The sequence below is a fragment of the Antechinus flavipes genome, chromosome 3, assembly GCF_016432865.1.
Source record: "Antechinus flavipes isolate AdamAnt ecotype Samford, QLD, Australia chromosome 3, AdamAnt_v2, whole genome shotgun sequence".
Lineage (NCBI taxonomy): Eukaryota > Metazoa > Chordata > Mammalia > Dasyuromorphia > Dasyuridae > Antechinus > Antechinus flavipes.
Window position 1 is genome coordinate 578,565,528 of NC_067400.1, and position 26,996 is coordinate 578,592,523.

General features: G+C 38.9%; 2 protein-coding genes and 1 long non-coding RNA gene across 3 annotated transcripts in view; 1 reads left to right on the forward strand and 2 right to left on the reverse strand.

Annotated features, from left to right (window-relative positions):
- The window catches only part of LOC127555678 (selenoprotein N-like), a 61,673-nt gene extending 42,539 nt beyond the window's left edge, over positions 1-19,134 (reverse strand). Inside the window, exon 1 of the mRNA XM_051988186.1 lies at positions 18,916-19,134. The gene's annotated coding sequence lies outside the window, so the exon portion shown is untranslated. The remainder of the gene's footprint in view (positions 1-18,915) is intronic.
- On the reverse strand, positions 576-19,262 carry LOC127555680 (selenoprotein N-like). The gene is made up of 12 exons (XM_051988188.1): positions 19,077-19,262; positions 18,628-18,739; positions 18,192-18,337; positions 14,525-14,740; positions 13,835-13,959; positions 11,320-11,457; positions 10,242-10,317; positions 4,262-4,450; positions 3,108-3,213; positions 2,782-2,894; positions 2,572-2,670; positions 576-1,725 (listed from the first exon to the last, which is right to left on the reverse strand). Exons 1-12 carry the CDS (start codon positions 19,260-19,262, stop codon positions 1,558-1,560), a joined length of 1,674 nt encoding a protein of 557 aa, XP_051844148.1. The 3' UTR covers positions 576-1,557.
- On the forward strand, positions 2,308-3,315 carry LOC127555682 (uncharacterized). Its single transcript, XR_007952260.1, has 2 exons — positions 2,308-2,472; positions 3,042-3,315. It is a non-coding gene; the product is annotated as an uncharacterized LOC127555682 (long non-coding RNA).
- Positions 19,263-26,996: the final 7,734 nt, after the last annotated feature.

Here is a 26,996-nt window from a genome sequence, read left to right on the forward strand (position 1 = left end):
TCCTCTCCCCTGCTCTTGACATTTTCTCCTATTGTCTGGGAGATCTAGGCTTATATTCTAAACATGGAAACCTATCTCAGAAAAAAAAATTGACTTTAAAAGAGGTACTTAAATGCTAATTAAAAAAATGGTGGAAAACTGGAGGGAAATGTTCATTCAAAACAATAGAACACCTGAAGCTTTTTAGCTATAGCTTAACTTATTGCAAAATCTCAAGTCATAATTAAAGCATAGGTTGAAGCCACATCCTTATGAGTTTTCATTCATTTATCCCATATGCTATGGGCTAGAAAAATGATTTTCTTAATTTTTCCAAGTTTTGGTACATTTTCTAGATAGTTGGAAGCTATGCTGACTGCTTGTTACTTCCCTATTTGTTTTGGACTCTGGCCTTAAGTTTAGAAATGAATGCTCATTAAATGAATGGCATAGAGACATAAGGGAAATTTATTCAATATACTTTTTTGAATGGATTGGGATGGAAGTGGGGATGATTAGGAACTTCTGCTAGATTTTTTAAAAGTTAAATATATATATATATACATAAGTACTTAGAAAACATGGAGGAAACATAATTTTTACCATCAAATAATTTTCAATGCAAATGAAATAAAATTCTCCTGAGAGGGAGGTGAACATTCAAAGGCATCAGTTCTGGCCATGGAAACTGCAGTGTTTCTTCTATTCAATATAAGTCCCTCACCAGATTTTACAAAAAAGGAGAAATTCTCCAGCCAGAGAAAAGTCACTAGACTGTTTACTAGGACTGCCATTTGATACTTGGACTAAGGAATAAGACTAACTCTACTTGGTGAAAGTAAGCAGACTGAAATGATAGCAGGGAACTTATATCTTAACATTTTTTTCCACAAAAAAGAATGCTTTAGCATCCTAATCAAGAGAAGAGGGAACTTTTCCCCCCAGTTGAGACTGTGAAGATATCAAGCTTGATCCATCTGGGATTTAAGATCCAGCCATCATAAGGCATAGTCGCTGGGAGGAAATAGAATCTCTCCTACTCGGTGTGGAGCTATCAAAAATATCTCCAGACTGTGTGGAATATTAAATTCAATTAATTATATTTTACATATACATAATGAGGCTGCAGATATGTACTGGTCTTGGTCACCCTCTCTGTGGATGGACTAGAAGTGGCCCAGGGGGAGGTTGGAGAATAAGGTTTTGATCAAGAAGCAAAAGACAATTTGGTTCTCCCTTAAAAAAATATTCATGGTTTCTAAGCTCACACGGAGTTTCTTTGAGGTTACAGCAACCCTAGTCATATGGCCAGAAGGAAATCTGCTACTTTTAGGTACTATTATCACAGATGTTGAATTGTAGAAGGGAGCCTAAAACATGGAATCTTTGGTCATTATTACAGTTTTCCAAGGGGGTGATATTGGTTGCTTCTTAGTAGACAGATAACAAACAGTGATCTTGAAATGTACCAAAGACCACTTTGACTTTAGGGTCACATCTACATTTCTTGTTGTATAGGTGAGGAAATGCCAGATCTTGATTAGAGAATCAAGTCCCCAATTCCTATAGTCTGGGGCTTTAGGGCTGGAGGAAGACCTGAGCTCTGAGGAGTCCTTCTCTTAGAAATTCTTCATAGATCTCTGGAGATTTCAAGGATATAGGAGAGTAGAAGGCTAAGACTTTTTTCTTTTCATGATGTCTTTCAGGAACCTTGAACAAGAACTTGTTAGCATGGATGTTGTTGACCTAGAAAAAGGGGCAAGAGAATCAGTGAGAGAGAGGGGGAAAAAAGAGGAGAGGTGAGAAGGAAGAGAAAGGGAGGAATGAGGAAAAGAGAGAGAAAAGAAAAGTAAGAGAAAAGAAGAAAGGAGAGGGGAAGAAGAAGGGATGAGGGGAGGGAAGGGAAGGGGAAAGGAGATAGGCATAGTGACTCTGCTAGCACCACAGGGTTTAGTTTCCAAATCTTAGGAAGGAATTAGAGATTGGCCAGAGCTCAGGGAAAAGAAACCCTTCCTAGTTTTTTCTCATTTAATAATACTGCATTTGCTGCCAAAGTAATTTCCTAAAACATCTCTCACAGATTTCCCCTGTTCAATGGCAGCCCAATTTATCTGGCCTCCTTTTCTTAATGTGGTAGAGTGAAAAACACTGAATTCATCACTCAGATTTGGTTTTCAGTCTCTTTAACAATTCACTTAATTTCACATCTGTTCTCTAAAACATTTTGCAAACCTTAAAGAACTATAAAATGTACTCATCACTAGATCCCACTGAAATTGTTTACAATCTCTCCTCCTGTTAACAATCCTTCCATACCAGGCCCAGTCTTCATGGTTCCCTGCAGAGGTCATATTCATTGCTACTTTGGCTCCTGCGAAATCTTTGTCTGGATGATTATATCTCAGTTTCATCTATGAAAAGCTACAATCCTTTGAAGGCCTAGATCAAAGTCTCACTGCTTGTATAGGACCAGCATTCTTTTCTACATAATAGGTACTAGAACAAATTCTCTTTTGGGAAGGGGGGGTGGTAGAATGGTCTCCGCTGAGTCAGCAGAGGTTAGGGGAAAGTAGGTTGGGATGAGACACAAACCACTGTTCCATTGGGTAGGCAGACCAGTGATTCTACAGGGAACTCGTATTTCTCCAAATGCAGTTGAGCCAGCTTCTTATAGAATTTGTTCTCTTCATTCTGAGAGGAAGTCACAGTTGGAGAGGGGCCCTGTTATTCCATTTCTTGGACTTGAGGCACTTCTAGAAAATTCTCCCAGAAGCCCAGCTCCCTCCCTCCCTTTATATTTACCAGTATCTCTTGTAAGTCTCCAAAAAGAGACCAAGTGTTGATGAATTTCTCATTAAGAAGGGCGAGTATTGATGAATTTTTCAGGACAATATTCCGAAGAGTGTGCCCTGAACCTGTTCAAAGGAAAGTTATTTAGGGAAAATAGCTTGAAATAATAGTAATCTGTAATATTGGGGGACAGTTGTAATATCTATTTTCCTTTTGAAACCCAGCATAGAAAGCCCTTACTTGCCCACTGAATTCCCCATTCCTCCATCTAGGGCATCTGGGATGAGACCACCAACTTTCACCCTTAACTCTACCAGGAATTGGCCAAGATTCCTCACCTCAGCAAGACTGGTCATCTAGAGCTCCCCACAAAATGACTGAATGCACCAGCTTCTTCTCAGCTCTAGCTCTGTCAAAAGCTTTGGTGAAAGGTAAATACTGGACCTGAGGAAACAGCCAGCACAGAGGGAAAGGCTGAGGTCTGCTTGAATGCAGGGATGGGGAGTGGTTGTACTTGATTCTAATACAGGTTGGGAGCAGGATGAATAGAGTTTTTTTTAAATAACTTTTTATTGATAGAACCCATGCCAGGGTAATTTTTTACAGCATTATCCCTTGCATTCACTTCTGTTCCGATTTTTCCCCTCACTCCCTCCACCCCCTCCCCCAGATGGCAAGCAATCCTTTACATGTTGAATAGGTTACAGTATAGGATGAGTAGAGTGAGGCAAAATCTACCCTCCTATCACAAGAACTCTGTTTAACTATGTTATGTCTCTAGTTCCCTTCTATGGTGAAGCTGCCACAGAGCTCTGAAAGGCAAATACATCATTAGGAACTCCTGCCAGGGTCAGATTGTATGGTGGGAGAAACAATATGAACTTCTCAGTCTCTTAAGGCCTTCCACAATCTGATTCAGATCTCTCCTTTTCTCTTTAATTGCTATCATCTCTTTATATGCATTTTATCTTAGACAGACTGGTATCTGTCAATCACATTACTAATGCTTGAACTCAGTATCCTATTTTCTGCCTCTGTCTAGTTGGATCAACTTTCCTTCAAGTCCAAAGGCATCGTTCCATCATATATATCTCCAGGAATCTTTGCTGCTCACCTCAAGTATCATCTCCTCTGTGACATCTTCCCCAGACCCATCAGTAGTCAATATTCCCTCCCCTCTCAAATGATCTGTATTTACTTATTTGTGAATAATTTATATCTTCCAATGCAACATCAGCTTCTTGAAGGCAAGGACTGCTTCGTTTTTGTCTCTGGATCTCCAGTACCTAGCCCAAAGCCTTCCACATAGTAGGCACTCAAAAAGTAGGCTGAATTGAATTGAACCCTAAGAACCTCAACTCCTCACACTCAATCTCTTCCTATAACAATGTTCCCCTTTTCTCAAGATCTCTGTTCTTTTAGTTAGGAGGGCCAAAAGCTGGAAAGGGCTGCCTTGAGAGCTGTAGCCTTTCCTCTCTTTAAAACTCCTCACCTTCTTGAAGTCATACATAGCCCTTTCGAGCTGCTGGGCAGCTTCTTCCCTGCTCAGCTCCTGCTGCCACAGAATATCCTCCATTTTAAACTGGACAGCCTCCTCTGAGGGCAGACAGCTGTCAGTTTCATTACTCTTGTCATCCTGGATGCTAGATGGCATTGAAGGGCCAGAGGCCTCTAGCTCCATCTGGGAAGAAAGGACAGGGAGAGCTTAGCCATTTCGTGAGAGTTATGGTCCTTTGTTGCTGAACTCAGTTCGGAATCCAGTGGCATATAATGGGGTACATTTAGAAAAATGGTTTTCTTGCTGATCATTAATTTTTGCTTCAAACAATTCTGCTAACCTCAGGGAATGCATTTTACCACAAGGGAGTTGTCCCTAATATCTTTATACCAAAACAGTCCTTCAAGAATATTTTGTTTGCTCTCCAAAGAAATCTAGGCACTTATCTTTAACAGACTTAAGGGGGACTCAAATAATGAATACTTCTTAGTCTCAGGAGTGAAGGAGGATTATTGCTATTCCTTCATTACAAATTTCCAACCAATTATGGTTCTCTTCACATCAGCTATGTTCCCAATCATGTTTCTCTTAACCCTATGGTGTCACTTATCCTGTTTTGTTCTTTGTTTTATACTCCTTTAAACTTATATAAGGGGAGATATCCCTTTGCTTGAGGTTTCTTGCTGGAAACTGAGGCATAGACCCATCTTATGCTCAGGTAATTAACCATGATAATAAATATTATCTCAGAGGAACATGACTCAATTTACCTTTTTGTTAAATTAGGGAATAAACTAAGTAGAAAGATTAAATGCCACTTTTCCTGAACAAATTGCAATCAAATTATATTTAATTTTTAAAAAGCCTTTGAATAATAGATTAAAAATTGAAAACTAAAGAACTTAATCCTAAAGAATGGATGGGTTGAAGGAGAAATTATACAAATAATATTTTTTATTAAAGTTCATGACAATTAAAAAATATACTAAAATTAAGTACACTAAAGTACTATGTGTGAGAAAATTTATATCTCTCAATTCTTATATCAATAAAAGATAAAGAACACTTTCAATGAACTGGGTATGGTTCTAGGGAGAAAAAACAAATCAGAGCCCCCAATTAAACACCAAAATAATAACCTTGAAAATCAAATATAAGATTAACAAAACTGAAAAAATCAATAAAACAGATAAACTGTTAATTTGATTTTTTTATAAAGAGGAAAACTAAATTACTAGTATCAAAAATGAAAAAGGTAAATTCACAATGAAGAAAAAATTATTAGCAGTTATTTTGCGCAACTATATTTTTTAAAAAACTGACAAAAAATCAGATAAATCAGTATTTAGAGAAATACCAGCTTTAGAGAAACATCAGATTAATAAAAGAGGAGATAAAATGCATAAACAACCCTAACTTTTCTATTGACAACAACAACAAAATCCAGGACCAAATGGATTTACAAGTGAATCCTACCAAACATCTGAAGTATAACTAATTCCAATACTATATAAATTGAAAAAAAAATAAGGAAGCCTATCACATTCCTTTTATGACACAAAAATGATCCCAATGCCTAATCCAGGGCAGTCAAAAGAGAGAAAGAAAATCATAAACAAGCTTCCCTAATGAATACTGATGCAAATATTTAAACTAAAATAGTAGATTATACAAATTATTATAAAAATTATAAACCATGATCAGATTGGATTTATATAGAGAATGGAGGGTGATTGAAGATTAGGAAAAATATAAGCATAATTGATTATATTAATAATAAAAACAACAAAAATCATATGACTGTGATTCAATGTCTGCACAAAAAGCTTTGGACAAAATACAATACCTATTCCTGTTAGAAATACTAGAAAGCATAGAAATAAATGGGAGCTTTCCTTAAAATGATAAATAATATCTATCTAAAATAAGAGCAAGCATTATTTGTAAAAGGCTAATTTAGAAGCTTTTGTAATATGATCAGGGTAAAGCAAGAATGTTCATTATCCCCATTACTATTCAATATTTTACTAGAAATAGTAAGAAATAGTAAGTTGAGGTAAGAAAATTAAGAAATTGAAAAAATAAACACAGACAATAAGATAACAAAATGACCACTTTTTGCAGATGACATAATGGCTGGCTTAGAGGATCCTAGAGGTTCAACTAGAAAACTAAAAGAAAACTATGGCAAAGTTTCAGAATATAAAATAAATCCATGCAAATCATCAGTATTTCTGTATATTACCAACAAAATCAAGCAGGAAGAGAAAGTAAAAGACCTTTCACTTAAAATAATTATGGATAATATAAAATATTGAAGAGTGTACCTGCCAAGAACAGATACAATAACTATATAAAAATAACCACAAAATACTTTTTACATAGAGATTTCTATAATTTAAAAATTTACTTACTCATGAATAGTCAAGTTAACATATTAAAAATGATAATGCTATATAAATAAATTTATTCAGACTCATACCAATTAAACAACAAAAGAAATTAAAACTATTATCATTTAATAATTGATTCTATTTTATAATTTACCCTATTTAGTATGATTGTCCCATTTTGTCTAATTGCTTAGTACACATTTCTCTGACTCTTGAGTCAGGTTTTCCTCTGAGTTATATTTAAGTTACAAGTTAACTTGTTATCATGCTTAAAAAGGTATACTATACTATCCATTCTTGTATATTTGTAAAATTCTTATTGCCCTAACAAATTTTTCTAAATACTAGGGAGTCTCCTAATTCAAGTCTACTAACAAAGTCTGCAAGATGTTGATGCATCCAATAAAACAATGAACATTCCTTAATTGTTAAAGACAGATTGTCACTAGCCCATTTTCTTTAAAATAACTAACCATGTTCTCCCCTCCTTGCACAATGCTATTTACCTTGTTAATCAACTGTATTGTTTTCCAAAACTACCCAACTCTGTATTATTATATTAAGACTGGTGAATTCTATATCAGAGTCTTTGGTGTTTGAGGGAGGCCATTGATTAAATTTATTGGTTACTGTTAGCCTAACCAAGAAATTGATCATGCTCAGACCATTGTATCTCATTTGATTATAATTTGCAAATGTAATGCTACCAAAGAATTATTTTATAGTACCAGAACTCAAATTATACTACAAAGTTGTAATCATTTTAACAACTTGGTAATGGATAGGAAATCACTTAATTAGTGAAACCGACTAATTCCATAATTTTCACAAGCAAATGAACATAACCAAATGTTTGAGTGGGGCTAGGGGGTAGGGTGGGGTGATGGTGGAGGAAGAGGGCAAGCATTCACTATTTATCAAAAACAGCTGGGAAAACTAGAAAAGTAGTATGGCAGAAACTAGGTATAGATTAATATCTTACATTGGATATAGCAAGATATACTCCAAATGGATACAGTACTCAGACATCATAAGCAAATTAGTGGGATGTAGAAAAAACTTCTCATCAAATATATGAATAGGGGAAGAGTTTGTGATCAAACAAAGAATAGAGAAGTTTACTGGAGATAAAATAAGACAATTTTGATTCTATAGAATTTGTACATATAAACCCAATGCAACTAAAATTAGAAGAAAAGCTGGAAACTGTGGGAAAAACCCTTTGAAGTGATTCTCTTTGATAAATGCATTTCTAAGATACCTAGGGAACTCAAAACATCTAAAAATAAAATGTTTTTCCCCAGTTGATAAACTGTCCAAGGATATGCACTGGCAATTTTCAGACTTAAAATTCAAACAAGTAAGTTGAAGTAATAACAAAATTCATCTGGGAGAACAAGGTCAAGAATATCAAGGAAATCAATGAGAAAAAAGGAAATATGTCTGGTAGAACCAGAACTCAAATTATACTACAAAGTTCTAATCATTTTTAACAATTTGGTAATGGATAGGAAATCAGTTAGTTAGTGAAACAGACTAATTCCATAATTTTCACAAGCAAATGAACACAACTTTTTTTGTAGTGGCCAGAGAATTAGAAAATGAGGCAACATCCATAAGTTGGGGAATAGCTGAACAAGTTATGGTGTATGAATATGTTGGTAAAAAATGATGAAAGGGGATGAATGCAGAAAAATCTGAGAAGAATTTCATGAACAGGTACAGAATAAAGAGAGCAGAAATAGGAAAACAATATATACAATAGAAACAATATTGTAAAGACAAACAACTTTGAAAGACTCAAGAATTTTAATCAAGTGACTAACCACAATTCCAAAGAACTTATGATGAAATATATAATACCTTGTGATAGAGAGCTTATGGATTGTAGTATATTCTCTTTATTATTATGAACATAGCTAATGTGGAGATTTGATCTGCATGATTCCATATATTTTTAATAAGTTTTCTTTTTGCCTTTTCAGTGAGTGAAAGAAAGGGAGGGGAGGAAGAGATATTTTGGAACTGAAAATAAAAATGAATCAAAAAAGTTTTCAATGCTTTAAAAGTTTCTGATTTCATTAGTGTGGTTATTCCCTCTAATCTAGCAATGAGCATCTTTACATTTGGCTAGTCTTCAGACAATAATACCTAATTTGTCATGCACCCTAGACCTAAAGTCTTTCTAGTAAGACTTGCCAGAGGCTGTACTTTGCTGACAGCCTTAGTAAGCACAGGTTCCTTCTAGGCCATAATTGGAACACTCTGAGAACAGAATAAAAATGTGGATATTCTATGTATTGCAGCAAGGTTTACAAAATGTTTTTCTATGATCTCATTTGACCCACAAGAACTTAGTAGCTTGGATTTAATTTTTTCCACTTTTTACAGATAAGGAAACAAGAAGCTTAAGTTGGGATTTGCCTAAATCCACATGGCAAACAAATAATTCAAATCCAGGACTTCTGACTCCTTTAGTTCCAAAGCCTTTAAGGGGAAAAGGAAGGAAAGAGCAAAAAGGCCAAAGTTTGTGCTGTAGCAGTTAGTACATAGGAAGTTAAATAAGAGTGATATTGATGTATGTAGTCATTGTCCAAACATACAGCTTTTATTTTTCATCATTTGGAGGCCTACTCCCAAAATGTGAGAGATTGGATGGAACCCAAAGTAATAAATGATTGCATGCTGCATGTTGTTGTGTTTATTCACTTCCCACAAACCCCAGGAATTCACTTGTTTATATGTTGTATTCCTTTGGTAGAATGTATCTTTGTGCCTCATATTCTCAGCATAGATAAGGCAGCTAGGTAGAATAATGGATAAAAGCCTGGACTTGGAGTCAGGAAGCCCTAAGTATGAAATGCGTCTCAGACATTGGCTAGCTAAGTGAGCTTGGGTAAGACACTTCTGTCTTTTTTAGCCTTACCTTAATTTCTGCAGCTGTTAAGTGGGGATATTAATGACACTTACATAGTGTTATTGAGGCTCAAATAAAATCAACATATGGAAAGCACTCTACAAACCTCAATGTAAAAAAATGGTTCTTATTACCATTCTTATTCATAATTATTAGTAACATAGCAAACTTCCCAGGTAATATTCAGTCAAACTGAGATCTCTTGAAGACCTTAGCTTCAAAAGGCCAAAGTCTCTCTCTGTATCCAGGGCCATTTGCAGTTGTTCTGATCTATATCTGGCCACTGGACCCAGATGGTTCTGGAGGGGAAAAGTGAGGCAGGTGACCTTGCATAGCCCTCTTCTCACTTAAATTCAATTCACTTGCTGTCATAGCAACCCCTCTCTGATGTCATGGTCCTCTTTGAGAACAAGGGACAAACAACAACACAGGTTAAGTCTGATCAGCCTGTGCTTTGTCATCCCTTTGCATCTATAAGGGGAAAGATGGCAGAGGATACTCTGTAGCCTCACTCTCCAGTTCTAGTCATACTAGATTTGAGTTAATGTAACCAGGGAAACCTTTCTAAGAGTTAGAATGGGAATATGATGGCAAGAGGCCAATGAGGAAAAATATAATCAGGTTTGGTTCCAAATAAAAAATATAAGGACAGAGTCAGCTATACCTGAGGAAGATAACCATGATCCACATTTGGATTCCTCAGGGATCCGTGCAACCACTGCAAACCCACATTCAGAGACCTGATGAGAGAAGTGGTATGCTGGGAAAGAATTGCATGTTGGGGATAGAGCACTGATAGGTCTGATTCACTCACACAGTGGAATCAGGGCTATATGAGGAATATTTTCATTTGGGACAAAAATAGTTGAGGGAACAAGGGAGGCAGGGTAGGTAGCTTTGAGGACAATCTAGTGTAATGGGGAGAAGGGATGACATTTCCCAAATAGTAATGGGGGAGACTCTTTTTCCCACTCTTCCTCATTTCCCGCAAATCTGAATGGGGAAAGAGTTGACGATGACAGCTAGGGAAATACTGTTAGCTGGAGGAATAGTGATGAGGTTTGTTAAAGCACTAAGAATGGAGACATTAAAAAGTACAGGAAGGGATTATCAGAGTAGAAGGGAAGGCCACATAGCATGAGCATGTTTAAAGAAAATAATACTTCTTCAATAGGAAGGAAGCGGGAGATTGAAAGGCCAGATTAGAACAAAACCAGGAACTGAGCTATGTTCCCTTGTTATCCTGAGGATGAACAGTGATTGAAAAGTGGGTACATGGGGCTTTGGATTACAATATGATTATGAAATATTTACTTACTATCTACTCCCCCATCTAGGTTTACTGAAGTCAAATTCTGAGTGTGGGAACCCTTCAGATCTTACAGATTTGGGGTTACAGCTAGAGGATTAGAGGGCATCTCTTCTGTTCTCAATCTTTGAATACAGATTATGAGAAGCATTAGACCTTCCAATCTAGGTGGTATAAGGATAGACTGGTGTTGCCAAGCAGCCCTCTGCTTTTTTGCCCTGGAGTCCCAAAATAATGCAAGATTTATCTGGGGTTGTAAATACCATTTCTCCCTTAATCTATTGGCTTTCCTTTTTACTAGCTTTGAGGACAGGAAAAAGGGGAACTGAATGATGATGTTGACAATAGTTGTCCTCTAGGCCATAAGCCAGAGTCCCAAACTTCACTAAAGGGATATGTGTCTGATGGGATTCTCTCTACCACAGAATCCTACCTTTCATTGGGTACAAAGAGCTTGAAATCTTGGACATGGCTGCTATCTTTGGAGAGGATGATGTGTCCAGTGAACTGGCTTGGACAGAACCAGAAAGGGTAATGGAGTGGTTGGTTTAGTTGGAATTCTGCATGAATCCTGTGGGCAGAAGAGAAAGAAAAGGGAGCAAGGAATGTTTCCTTCCAGGTGTGAGGATGGGAATACTATGCAACAATTCTCTAAGCCTCAGTTTTTTTTAATCTGTAAAATAAATGGATAGAACTTCAACTCTACAACCTCTAAGGACCTATCCAACTTGAAATCTTTGATACTATTACCATTGAGCTTCAGCCAGAATTCAGAAGGTTTTAATAAATCAGTAGAAGAAAAGAGCTTAGAGAACCTGAAGAGGGAAGGAGAGGACATAAAAGGAGGGAGTACCCAAAGGAACAAGGAGGAGGAAGGCCACTGAAAATGGGAAATAACATGAGGAGGAGGGGATTTTTGGGAGGAAAGAGAGGGAGAGGAAGGAGAGGAAGGAGGGAGGGAGGGTAGAGGGGAAGACAGACAGACAGACATACAGAGTCACACAAAGAGAGAAAATGCAGGGAGTCATCGCCTGCTGGTAGGAAGAATATATGGAGCACTTAACTCCATTCAGCCTATGAGGCAGTTGGATGATGACCCAATCTTGGATCTTCAGGCACCAGGGGCCAGGTCAGTGGGTATTGTACCAAATAATCCCAGACTTTCTTAGGCCAATCACTCCTACTTAGTCTCTCAAAGAGCTAATGACAAAGGGCAAAATAGACGATTCCTGGCTTTCCTGCACAACCTTCAACCTCTCTGGGCCTATGTGAGCAGCAAAAGTAATTAGATTCTACTGACTTTCTCCAAGGTCACCAATGGTCTATTCATTGGTAAATCTAAAGACTTCTCATTTATCCAGACTTCTCTGAACCATGTAATACTGTTGCCCACTTCTTCCTCCCAGATATTCTTTTTCTTCTTATGTTATTGTGACATTTTATGTTGGTCTGACTACTTGCTCCTCCTTACTTTTCTTGGTAAGATTATTGTTCATGAACACATGCCCTTGAGGTTTTAGTGCATCTCAGGCCTCTTTTCTGAGCTCTCTCTTTTTTTCTTTATGTTTCTCTTTTTCTTATCTCATCAACTCTCAATGAGCATCTCTATGCAAATGACTCAAATTTTCCTTTTTTTTTTTTTGAATTCTGCATTCCAGTTCATTATCACTAAGCTTCTTGCTAGACATTTTCACATGGTTGTTCCAGGAGCATTTCAATATGTCCAAAGCGCTCAGTATTATCATTTCTCCTAAACTCACCTCTCCTCCAAACATTTCTACTACTGCTGAGGAAACCACTATCCTTGCAGTCGCATAGATTTGAATCACATAGCAGTCATTCTTGACTCCTCTTTCCCAATTCTTGCCCCTGATCCAATCACCTGAGTACTATAAATTTTGTTTCCACATTATCAGTGACAGTGATTATACAGTCATTACCTCAGGTGGAGCCTGTATCACCTTTTGCCTGCACCACTACAATGGCCTTAATAGATATCCCTGCCTTTTTAAGCTCTTTAGTCCATATTTTGTATAATTACTCAATTTATATTTGCAAGGCACAGGTCTGATCACATCACTGTCCTGATCAATTTTCAGTGAATTTTTTTCAGGATAAAACATATTATCTTTTCTGTTTGTCATTTAAAGCCCTCTATATGCTAGCTCCCACCTGACTTTCTAGACTGATTACACATTACCCAAGAAACTTGTTGATACTTCCAGTAAAATAACATTTTATCTTTTATATCTAGTCCTTTGTTCAAGTTGTAGTTTATCCTTGGAAAACTTTCTCTCCTCACCATCACCTGATGAAATTTCTTAGTTCATTTAAAAATATAAGCTGCAAAGAAGGGTTGTGAGATGATACCCTCACTCACTCCTTTGCAGTGGTGGGAGAGCTGCAGGTAAGTATGTTATGTATTTTTTCATATTTTTGGATTTACTGATCGGTATATATTATATGGGATGGCTTTCTGGCAGGGGTAGAGAGGGGGATACTGAGAGTTTGGGCCATGTAAAAAAGTCAATAAAATGTTATTTTTAAAGAATTTGAGGGACACTTTCTAAAAGATTTCCTGTTACTAGTACTTACCACTAAAAAAATAAACTTCTTGTTATTTTGTATCTCTTTTATATTAATTATTTACACATTGTTTCTGTCTTCTCTGCCTACATCACATACCCTCATAGAATGTGAGTTTCTTCAGGTAACGGATTGTTTCATTTTTGAATTTGTAATACCAGCATTTAGTATAGTGCCTAGACTTAAGGCTTGTTGAATTGAAGAGGTCTGATCTCTAAAAGAGACAATCAATCTATGATAACTGGAGCTAAAAATTGCTTTGCATCCTATAACTATTCTGGTTCTCTGTCCCATAAGGCTATAGTTTTGCCTCTTTCCCCCTTACTTGCCCAGGAAAGTCAGAGGTGGGTAGTAGTATTCACCTGAAAATCACAGTATAATAGGAGTCACTGATGGCTGTGAGGCAGGCCACTGCACCCTGGGGCCCAAAGCGGGTCTTCACAAAGGGCCTTGGATGGAACATGCTCAGCAGTCTGTGGATGATGACCTGTGGAAGGTAAAATCCTAGCTTACCTGGACCTCTTCCTGGGGAAGTGACCTCAATGGCACATCTGTACTAGGTGGTGAGGAATTTGTACCCCCTTCCCACTTTCCAATGAATTGAGGAAAAACTATCCAGAAAGACCTTGATATTTCTTTTTTCCCTTGATTCTTGAGGTGGGAAAGCCATCTAAGATCTAGAAAGCAAAAAATCCTTGAGAATCGTTGAACTAAGCTCAGGGCAAGATCTTGATAGTGGGAAAGAAAGGAGACAATTCTGCTGCTGCTAAATCATCCAAAACAAATTCTTGCAGCTTAATCCTGGGATAGTTGGGGACAATAAATGGGTAAGAAGTCAGGCCTGAATAATGTGCATCTAAGTTTAAGAAGGATTCAGATCGTCTAGTAGTTAAAGACTTAGGAAAAGTTAGCACTGAATCATTAGATCAAACTTTTCAGGCAAAAATGCTAAATAGTAGGCCTGGGATAACTGAGAATCTGATTTCTAAGCTTCTGGAAACCACAGGGCCTAGGGCTTGATCCCAAGCAGGTCTCCAAGGTTCCTTCCTTACCTCTTTGCCTTTGGGAGGTGGTGGATAGAAGCGGTGGTCAGAGAGGTATGCACATGTCTTATTAATCATCATGTCTGGAATGATCCACCAGACCTCACCCAACTCCATGTCATTCCGTGGGGGCAAGAAAGCTTTGAATTGGCTGGCAGAGAACACATTGGATGATAGTGCAGGGTTTGTCCAGTTTTTTAGCCCAGAAAGAATAATGTCAGAAATCTGGAAGAGAAGAGCAACAAGTAGAGGATGGTGAACCAGGATCCAGTTGAGGTCAGACCTTTGAGATTAGACTGAAAACAGTACAGGCACATTTGTCTTCTCCAGAGCATAGATCCACATGAAAGGAAATGAAAGGCTGAGGAAACCTTTAGTTAGTTGGAGACACCTGATGTCCTCTGGCATTGATGCTATTTGATCACATGAGAATACCAACCCTTATCACTTTATGCCTGGATTATTGTCATTAGGATTGGTCTCTCTGTTTCAAATCTCTCCCCACTAGTATAACCTCCATTCAGCTGCCAAACTTATGTTCCTAAAGAACGGATCTGACCATGTCATTATATCCTGTCCCCCACTTCTCCCCTTCTCATCATTTAAACCCCAATGGCTCCCTTTTACCTCAAGGATCAAATATAAAATCTGCTGTTTGGCTTTTAAAACTCTTTATAATTTGTCTCCTTCCTACCTTTCTAGTCTTCTTGCACCTTACTCCCCTGAACATAATCTAAGATCCCAGTGATACTGACTTCTCTATTCTTGAAATCATGATCTTCCTACTTGGAAAGTGGGAAGGGGGTACAAATTCCTCACCACCTAGTACAGATGTGCCATTGAGGTCACTTCCCCAGGAAGAGGTTGTATCCTCATGCCTAGAATTCTCTCCCTTATCTTCACTCTTGACTTCAAGACTTAAATAAAGTTCCTCCTTCTGCATAGTTTCTCCAGTCCTTTGTGTCCTTCTGAGATTATCTTCAATTTATTCTGTTTGTATTCTGTTTGCACCTGATTGTATATTTTCATAATTACATTAGGAGATCCTGGAGAACAAGGACTGGCTTTGTTTGGGGTGTAGGGTAGGGTGTGGGAATTTTCTCTGTATCTCTAGCATTTAATACTGGGCCTAGTGTATAGTAGATAATAAATGCTTATTGACGTGATATATAATGTGCTTTATAAACCTTAAAACACTTTTATATATATTGCAATCATTATTACTATATGTAGGGAGACCAGCAGTTTTGCTGTTCACTGAAAAAGAAACTAAGGTTGACTAAGACCCTTCTTTCAGTCTTGCCCCCAATTTTTTTATGGGGACACAAATGGAACCTCCTAATAACTCCAACTCCATTGAGCCCACTTGCATTTTGGCCAAGTGTAGTTTCTGGGGTGATTTTAAGTTTTGCAGTCTCTAAGCAATGTGTATGATAGGACAGAAAAGCATTTTCTAATCCCAAATTACAGAGGACTCTGGGATCAGGGAGCAGCAGCCCAACAAGAGAAAAACCAGTCCCAAGCTTAGTCTTAATCTTAAATTTGCTGGTTCTTGAATCTTAAATTTGCTGGTTTTTGCTAGGCACAATAACCTAACTCTTGTCTTGCTCTAAAATAGCTGAATCTTCCTCCTAAAAGCAAACTTGGGTCTGCCAACTCCAAACTTACTGCTCTTTCCATTATCCCACGAAGAAGAGGGAAAAAAGTGAAGCTATACAATTTACTATAAAAATGTTAAAAGATATTAATGAGACACAAAATGCTAGAGAATGGAAGACAATACAGGGATTATTGGAGGAAAGTCATTTGAGCAGTTTCTGAAAGAATGGTAGGATTTCAACATGTGGGAATTTGACAAGAACATCCTATATGCAAGGAGAAGAGCATTACAAAAACATAATGAGGAAATTGTATTTAGGGTTCATGGAAATAGCATGATATGGAAGATTTGGACTTTTGAGTCTAGGCTCTGCTATTGTGAGATCATAAGCACAATTTCTCTTTGTCCTATATTCAGCTGTGAAATGGTTACACTACTTGTATTGCCAATATCATACAGATTCATTAAGAAGCTAGGTGGCATAGTGAAGTGGGCTTGTCTTAATGGTAGGAAGATTTGAGTTCAAATCATGTCTCAGATACTACTAGCTGTGTGATACTAGGCAAGTCATGTCACCTAAGCCTCAGTTTTCTCATCAGCAAAATGGAAATAGTAGCACCTAAAGAATCAAGTAACAAAGAGACTTTGTAAATCTCAATCTGCCATATAAAAGCTAGCTTTTCTTATTATATTAACATATAGATACAAATTATCATTATTGTTAATCTAGTTTTTTGAAATGCAGACTACATGGAGAATTCTTTTTGAGAGGGCTACAAAGATAGGTTGGATCCAGTTCAGAGTACTTGGTTCCTAGACTCTTAGTTCATTACTAACTTATACTGGGAATTATTTTTCCCTGTAGAAATACTCTCTACAATTTGGTTTTTCCCACAGTGGAATGGGGACAAGTAGGAGGCTACACAGCCTTCCCAGGAGAAAAGCAGATAATTAATGTGTAAGGGCTCAGGAGAGGTTTACTATTGAGGAAGAGGCAGAACACCAAGCCCTTCAATAGCTTATCTCAGGGGTCCTCAAACTACGGCCTGAGGGCTAGATGCAGCAGCTGAGGAAGTTTATCCCCCTCACCCAGGGCTACGAAGTTTCTTTATTTAAAGGCCCACAAAACAAAGTTTTTGTTTTTGCTATAGTCCCGCCCTCCAACAGTCTGAGGGACAGTGAACTGGCCCCTTATTTAAAAAGTTTGAGGACTCCTGACACTATCTCATTGTCCTTGTTCTGGTTACTTCCTAGGCACTAACCACACACCAGCTTCCTTATCACTATTTTTATTTTTGAAGGATTGTACTGACTCTTGGGATTGGGACACATTGTAGGTCTGCCTTCCTCTTCTGTCCTAGGATTTGGAACAAGTCTCTCTTTTCCCCTCATTCAGGGATCCCCCTCTGTTTTCTTTTTTTCTGCCTTCTCCATTTTGTATTTTGAGCAGAATTTCTTATTTGTTTCTTATGGTGGATTTGATTTTTAGAAAAACACCTCAAATTTGGGGAAGCCAAATATAGTAAAGAAGTTTTTTTTAAACAATAACAGTTTCTTTTGTGATTTTTAAATTGCTTCTAAAGGTTCTCCCTAAAGAAGAATTCATAAATGTTTTGAGCAATTGAGACCCTGGTAGAATATGTGGCAATATGCCACCCCATCTTTTACATAGGTGACTTGCCTGATCCATGTCTCTTGTTTTTGAGGCCTCCAGAATCTTTTCTTCCCCTTCTCCACTGATTACAGCATGGGAATCCCCTGTGCTGATGACAAGAGCCTGGTTTCCTTTTTTTTTTTTTTTTTTGCTTGTTAAGTGAATTGTCCCCAATTTAGGTAGTAGAGTTCTGAAAACATGGAGCACTACTTGGTCAAGAAGCACAGAAGTGTTCTATATGGGATCAGGACTGCTCTAGTTCAGGACATCCTTTGTGTCGCACAGGGTCCAGTCTAGTCCTTCACCCAGAGCCAGAATTCTTGAGTCTGAATTCTCACCTTTGACTTCTATTCAGTTTTCAGGCTAGTATCCCTGCCCCTATATTCTAAGTCCCCCAAAGCCCTCTGTCTCCCCCCACTTACTTCTTTGAAACCACTTTTACTGTTTGACATGGTATCTAGTAGCAGAGGCTGGAATCGAGCTACTACAGTCAACTTCTCCTCGAGAGAGGACTTCTCTTCCTTCATCAGCTCCTGGGCCTTCTCAAAGTCAGTGAGAGGCTTTATCACTATGGGACATAAACGTGTTAATAGTCTTTCTGCTCTGGGGGTGTGTATGTGGGGGGGGGAATGGGAGGTGCATGGACTTGTGCGTCATTGCCCCCTGTTTCTCAGGAGAACACCGGTACCAGATGACAAAGCATTTCTAGTTTATCTTTCACCCTGGAAGGAATCAGGATTGATTGAAACTTATTGGGAAGAGAGGGCAAGGAAGAGGGAAGGAGCAGCAGTCTCGGAAGGATCTCTGGCTGATCAGTCATCCCGGGTCTGGCCCGGAGCCTCCCTTTCCTGCCACTACCTCTCAGCATCTCAGCAATGGGCTTGAACTCCTCGGCGCTAATGTACATGTCCCTATTCACGTCCAGAGCGGAGAAGAAGAACATAGTCTTCCTCCGTGTCACGGCCGACTCCTGTTTCGGGGCAAAGGCGCAGATGAGAGGGGCTCCGACCTCCCCGCGGTCCCGCAGTCCCCGGGGATCCCGGCTGGATCTCAGGCCCGCCTCCCGCACGGGATCTGGGGGGCCGTGTTGGGGGACTTCCGTCCAGCTGCTGGACGTCAGGAATTAGCCTCTCAGGGACTGAGGACCTACGCCCTCTAACCCCCAAGAGCAGGATGAAATCTTGGATCCTTGCCCCAGCAGACGCGAAAAGTAGCTACTCCCAGGCCAGGGGCGGGAGCGGGGCTGGGGTCCCGTCCCCTCCTCCCTCTCCCGCAGCCCCCGATCCCGCCCGTAGGTTGGGCCTGACCCGCGGCCCTTCGGTCTGGGTCTCTCTGGAGCCCACGTAGCCCCGGGCGGCGAGGGCCAGCAGCGACCCCAGCATGGCCGCCAGCAGCGCCAGGTCCCGGGGGCGGCGAGGGCGGTGGCAGGGGCGGGCCGGGGGCCGCGGGGGTAGCCGGAACTTTCTGGGACCCGGGAGCTCGGGAAGGTCCATGATAAGAGGCCGCGGCCCTGGCTCCTCCTCAGCTGCTCCGGCTCCAACTGCTGACCAACGGCCGGGGGCGGGGCTGAAGGCCGACTGAGGGGTGGGCGGGGCTGGCCCTGAGACTGAATGACAGCTGTGGAGGATTAGAGGTGGAGACTGAGGGGGGGGCTAGGCAGGGAGGGGGCGGGGCCTGACTCAGACTGACAGCTTGAGGGGCGGGACCGGAATGGAGTGATTGACAACAGGTGGAGGTAGTCAGGTAAGCGCGGGGCAGGATCCTTGAATAAAATGGGGGGAAGGATGGACAAGGACTGACCGACCGACAATTTGGGGAGAGGAAGAACGAGATAGTCATTACGGGTTGTAGATGGGCGGGCCAGATCGCTAAGGAACAGCTGGAAAAGGGTTTTGCCCGACACTGACTGCCGTGGTGGTGGTGGGGAGGTGGGGTGGATAGAGGCTGACTGGAAAGCGGGGAGCGTATTGGAGATTGACAGTTTAAGAAGAGAGAAGTACCGTTTTCTGCTCTGGTTCAATAAGAAAGTCTAGAAGTGCTCCAGGGGAGGAGTCGGGAGGCCGTTTCAGCGTGGGCCTGTACATACGTCTCTGTCCCTTCCCCACTCACTGACCAAAGCTCGGACCCCCTCTTGCTGAGAGCAGCATTTTGATCTCCATCAAGTCTTTCGTTTGCAAGTTAATTGTCCCCAATTTGGTAGCAAAGATCTGGGCACAGGGGTGTAGGGCATTCTTATATTGTGGATCATACATTTGGGAGTCAGTCAATATATTTAAGTCAGTCAAATACAAATATTGTGCTCCAGGCACTGTGCTATATAAATACTGGGAGATGCTTTAGACCCCCTGATCACTTCCCATTACTGGTGATTCATTTGAGGAGAAATAATAGTTAACAAAAGAAATTTATAGTGTTGCAGGTCTAGGTACCACCTTTTAAAAAAAGTCTTATATTTGTCAATAGCTTTTGTTTTTACATCACCTTTATTTCTGAATATAACTTTCTATAGCTCCCCTCCTGGGGGGATTCATCCCTTCTTATAAAGACTAAAAAAAGCAAAAGGGGGAAAGTGGTCAGTAAAGCAATGATCTGTGACAGGATAGGCAAAATTCCATACCCACAGACCTCCACTTCAGTTAAAAAAAAAAAAAAGCAAGGAAGGAGGGCACCACATGGTAAGAGGGATGCTGTTGCTCTAGAATGGATCCAGGGAAGGAGAGACTAGATTGGTGGAGAAGAAGAGGAGAGAATTTGAAATTATTTCATTAAAGGAATGGTTAAAAGAAGCAGGAATGTTTATCTTGAAAAGTGGAAGAGACTCAACTTCCCTGATCACTTCTTATTACTGATGATTCATTTGAGGAGAAATAAAAATAAAAATAAAAAATTAACAAATAACTTGTAGTATTGACAGGTCTAGGTACCACATTTAAAAATCTTATATATAAACTCTTCCTGAGTTTAGATCCAGCCTCAGACTCTTTCTAGCTATGTAATCCTGGGCAAATCAACTGTTTGTTTGCTTCAGTTTCCTCACCTATAAAATGAGCTGGTGAAGAAAAAAAAAGGCTTGTGTTTTTACATCACCTCTATTTCTGAATATAACTTTCTACAGCTCCCCTTCTGGGGGTGGGAGGGAGGAAGACATCCCTTTTTATGAAGACTAAAAAACAAAAGGGGGAAAACAGGTCAGGAAACATCTGTGACAGGATAGGCAAGATTCACAGTCCTCCATCTCTGTAAAGAAAGCAGGGAAGGAAGGTACCCCATGTTAAGGGGAATGATGTTGATCTAGCATGGATCCAGGGGAGTGGAGACTAGATTGTTGGGGAAGAAGGAAAAGAGACTCAGAATTATGCCATTAAAGAAATGATTAAAGGAAGTAGGTACGTTTATCTTGCAAAGTGGAAGACAAGGAAGTACAAAAAAACTTCAAATATGTAGAGGGTTACTCTATGGGAGAAGGAGTAAGTAGATTAACAGATGTCAGAACCAAAGAGTAGAAATTAGGAGGCAAGTATTGCGGTAATGTAAAGAAGGACTTGGTAATAAGTAGAGCTATGTAAAAATGGAATATCAGTCAGCCAACAAACATTAAGGGCTCACTATTTGCCAGACTGAATTAAGTGCCAAGGGTACAATAATTAAGTGCCTATCACAAGCTAGGCAATGTGCTAAGCCTAGGAAAGTTTTCTTATTCCAGTCTGGCACTGCATCACCTCAATGCTCCTCTTCCTGAGTTCAGATCCAGCCTCAGACTCTTCAATTAATGTTTGTTTGCCTCAGTTTCCTCACCTGAAAATGAGCTGGAGAAGGAAATAGCAAACTGTGACGACAGCACTAGCACCCCAGACACCCCAGAATCAGCTGGAGTCAGGATAAGCAAAAATCCTTAGTCTTTATTCTTGGTCTTTAGATGCAGGATTGAACAGGATGGAAGCAAAATCTCTGTGACTGCCTTCTCCCTCAGCTACGGCAAAAAGTGACTCTGGCTTGTCTTACTCCACCCCCTAGTCCCTCCTCCAATCCGCTATACACCAATCATTGAGCCAGCACGGATAGTGGAAAGAACCATTTTCCAAGCATATACCCATAGAGTATTGTCCAACTGGTAATTAGCCTTAAATGCTCAAACCGACCTCAGTACATCAACTCAAGAGTTTAAGCTCTCTACAGCAAACCATTTCAATTTCTCTGCCAAGAAAACCTCAAAAGGGATCATGAAAAGTTGGAGACTGGAAAAAAAAAACTAAACAAACTGTTAAGCATTGAACAGACCCTGCCTTCAAGAAACCTACAATATAAGCAAAGTAGACAACACACAAATGGAAGCTGAAAAGTGAGGGAGAAGAAATTCCCACCACCCAGTGGCGGGAATATGATGAAGAAATGCAAAAGAATGAAGCTGGTGGGAAGGAAGAAGTGAGGGGAGGGATGTGGTTGCTGCTTCTCTGCTATGTGGAAGCCTAAGGATAATGGAGTGTTTGAATTCAGGGGTTCTGAACTGCTGACCAGATGTCTATATCAATCCTAGGTCCAAGTGCATAGAGGGGTATAAAATTCAAGAAAACTAGAAAGATAGTATGGGTCCAGGTTGTGAAGGGCTTTAAAAGAGCATTATATATAGATATAGATATCTATATTTAGATATCTATATATCTATCACTTTTAGGACTCTCTATCCCTAAAATAGTCTGGGAGATGTAATCTAATCTAGAGCCTTTTAAATTTTTTCCATTTGTGAGCTTTTTTTGCCCAAGAAATTTTTATTTGATCTTCAGAATAGATCTCTATTCAGAATAGTTATCTCTATATCTATATATCTAGAGTTTGGAATGATGTGGCCAAACTGTGCTTTAGAAAAATCACTGTAGCATTATAGAGTGGAAAGAAATTTGAGACGGAGCTCAACCAGTAACTTCTGCAATAGTTCAAGTATGAGGTGATTCATCAGAAATAGAAGACTGAGAATATCTCTTCCAAGCTCTTGCCAGTTCTGCTTCTAATTCTCTACCAATGAGGAGAGTCCTATGCAAACAAGCTTGAACCCCAGGTTGCAAAAATATTTTGAAGACTAAGATCCAGAAATACTAGCTTTCTACATATGACATTTCATCTCTCTCCTTAGTTCATTTCGACTAGCTTTTCATTTGTCTAGAAATTCTCTCCCTTCTTATCTCAGCCTCATGGCTTCCCTGGCTTCCTTTAAGACTCATCTCAATCCTAAAGGAGGGAAAGGGACCCACATGGGCAAAACTGTTTGTTGCAGCCCTTTTTTGTAGTGGCAAGAAACTGGAAACTGAGTGGCTGCCCATCAGTTGGAGAATAGCTGAATAAGCTATGGTATATGAATGTTAATGGAATATTATTGCTCTGTAAGAAATAATCAGCAGGATGATTTCAGAGAGACCTAGAGAGACTTACATGAACTGATTTTAAGTGAAATGAGCAGAATCAGGAGATCATGGTACACAGCAACAACAAGACTATATGATGATCAATTCTGATCAACATAATACTTCTCAACAATGAAACGATTCAGACCAGTTTCAATGACCTTGTAATGAAGAGAGCCATTTACAGCCAGAGAGAGGACTGTGGGAACTAATTGTGGATTGCAACATAGCATTCTCACTCTTTTTGTTATTGTTTGCTTGCATTTTATTTTCTTTCTCATTTTTTTCCTTTTTGACTTGATTTTTCTTGGGCAACAAGATAATTGTATAAATATATATGCATATATTGGACTTAATTATATTTTTACCATGTTTAATATATATGAATTACTTGCTATCTAGGGGAGGGGGGGGGAAACTGGAACACAGGGTTTTGCAAGGGTTAATGTTAAAAAATTATCCATGCATATCTTTTGAAAGTTAAAAAACTTTAATTAAAAAAAGACTCATCCCAAATCCCACCTTTTACAAGAAGTGTTTCCCAGTCCCCCTCAAAGTTAGTGCCTTCTCTCTGAGTTTGCTTCCCACATGTTCTGTATATATTTTGCATGTACATAGTTTTTGCATCTTATTTTCATCAAAAGAACATGAATTCTTTGATAATAGGGACTTTTTCCCTTTCTTTGATTCCTCAGCATCTAGTCCAATACCTTGAGCATAGTAAGTATTTAATAATTTTTGTTGGTTGACTGACAAGAGTGCAGCTTTTTAAATCTGTGTTTCATCACTATTTTAGGGTCTCACAACTGAATGTGGGCATTGTGAAATTGTAAATGTTTGATTTGTATACTTTTTATATACCTATATTCTGAAGGTCAAATAAAAATTTCTTGGGCAAAAAGGCTCGCAAATGGAAAAAATTTAAAAGGCTCTGGATTAGATTACATCTTCCAGACTATTTGAGGAATAGAGAGTTCTAAAAATGATTTTCCAAGGGCCTATTTAGGATTGTAGCTAGATCTCATTGGATAACCTTAACATTCACTACCAGAGCATGAGAAATCCAACAGAAACAAACAAACAAAAGACTAAAAGTCTAATAACTATGCATAAAAACAAGGGAAGATCTAAATAAGTTCACACATATTCATTGCTTATGACTTGGCTATGCCAAAGTATTAAAAATGATAAATTAATCCATAGATGTAATACTATAGCAATCAAATTATTAAAGGCATTTGTTGTTCTTGTTCAATCATGTCTGACTCTTGGTGACCAGACTTGGAGTTTTCTTGGCAAAGATACTGGAGTGGTTTGCCAGTTTCCTTCTCCAGCTCATTTTACAGATGAGGAAACTGAGGCAAGCAGGGTTAAATGATTTGCTCAGGGTCACACAGCTAATAAATATCTGAGGCCAGATTTGAAGATAGTCCTCCTGACGCTAAAGTTGGCACTCTTTCCACTGTGTCACCTAACTATATCAAGGGCATACCTTATAGAATTAGAGAAAATAAAGGCAAAAAATATGAAGAAAAAAATGATTGAGGACCTAGGAAAGTAATAAAAATATGATTTTATGATCAACTAAATAATGATGAAGTCTTTTAAAAAACAGAACAGGAATAAAGTAATTTGTAATTCTTCTTGGCTCAAATAGCTATAGAATCCTCTACTATGAGTAATTTTGGATCTATGCCCAAAGGGTCATAAAACTGCTTTGACCCAGAAATACTACCATGAAGTCTACATTCCAAAGAGATTTTAAAAAGTACCTATATGTATAAATATACAGCAGCTCTGTTTGTGGTAGCAAAGAATTGGAAACTGAGGGCAATGCCCATCAATTAGGGATTGATTGTACATGTTGTGGTATATAATTGTGATGAAATCCTATTGTGCTATAAGAAATGGCAAACAGGAGGGACTTGCAAAATAACCTGGGAAGATTTACTTTTTTTTAAAATTAATTAATTATTTTTAATATAACTTTTTATTGATAGAATCCATGCCAGGGTAATTTTTTCACAGCATTATCCCTTGCATTCACTTCTGTTCTGATTTCCCCCCTTCCCTCCACCCCTTCCTCCAGATGGCAAGCAATCCTTTACATGTTGGATAGGTTACAGTATATCCTAGATACAATATATGTGTGCAGAACTGAACAGTTTTCTTGTTGCACAGGGAGAATTGAATTCAGAAGGTAGAAATAACCCGGGAAGAAAAACAAAAATGCAAGCAGTTTATATTCATTTCCCAGTGTTCTTTCTTTGGGTGTAGCTGCTTCTGTCCATCCTTGATCAATTAAAGCTCTCTTTATCGAAGAGATCCACTTCCATCAGAATACATCCTGAAACAGTATCGTTGTTGAAGTATATAGTAATCTCCTGGTTCTGCTCATTTCACTTAGCATCAGTTCATGTAAGTCTCTCCAACCCTCTCTGTATTCATCATGCTGGTCATTTCTTACAGAACAATAATATTCCATAACATTCATATACCACAATTTACCCAGCCATTCTCCAATTGATGGGCATCCATTCATTTTCCAGCTTCTAGCCACTACAAACAGGGCTGCCACAAACATTTTGGCACATACAGGTCCCTTTCCCTTCTTTAGTATTTCTTTGGGGTATAAGCCCAGTAGAAACACTGCTGGATCAAAGGATATGCACAGCTTGATAACTTTTTGAGCATAGTTCCAAATTGCTCTCCAGAATGGCTGGATGTGTTGACAATTCCACCAACAATGTATCAGTGTCCCTGTTTTCTGGGAAGATTTACATGAACTGATGCAAAATAAAGTGAGCTAAATCAAGAGAACACTGTACAACAATAACTATAATACTGTACAATTATCAATTGTAAATGACTTAGCTATTCTCAGTAACACAAAGATCCAAGACAGTTCTGAAGGATTTATGATAAGAAAAATGCTGTCCCCTACCAGAGAAAGAACCGATGCAATCTGACTACAGATCCAAGCATACTATTTTTTACTTTCCTATTTTTTTGGGGAGGTCTGTATTTTCTTTCACAGCATGACTTATATGGAAATATATTTTGAATGATTGCACATATATAAACTATATCAAATTGCTTGTCTCCTCTATGAGGAAGGAGGAGAAAAAAGGGAAGGACAGAATTTAGAACTCAAAATTAAATGACCCCCCCCCCAATGTTAAAAATATTTTTGTGTGTAATTGGAAAAACATTAGAAAAAGAAGTCTCTAAGGGTTCTTGATTTATTTGCATCAGTAGTTCATTTTAGCGACCTGGAGCGTCTCAGCATTGTGTTTTCAAATGAAGATAATAAAATTCATAGGAATACAAAGAAAAATAATTATGTTGAAACAGAGATGTAATTTTTCCCATTCAAATTTAAGAACTCTCTGAAATCTCTTCATGGGGTTCATGGATCACTCGTACTCTGCTCTCACCTTCAACTTTCCTTTCCAGTCACTTATTTCCTCAAATGGAGAATAACTCATTTATCCCATGGCAACCTGTGACAGATTCTTTTCCTAACAGAATGAGGAGACTCCTTTTCTGTGCACTAACAGGGAGAGTTTTCTTTTGTTCTTTGGCTTTTCACTGATGAAAGTGTTAAGGGGGAAGTTGTGTAGAATTATAATGGACAACTCTATAAGGGATAGCCCAGGTTAGGTATGGAGATAGCAAGAGTAAGGAGATCTGGCCCATTTTTGTGGTTGTCACAATGAGGGGTCTAGAAAGGGGAAATCCAGGATTTAGAGCCAAAAGCCTCTTCAGTAGGAAAGGAGAGGTGGTGTTTCTAAGCTGCCTTGTCTCCCTTGGAAGAATGTAGGTTTCTTG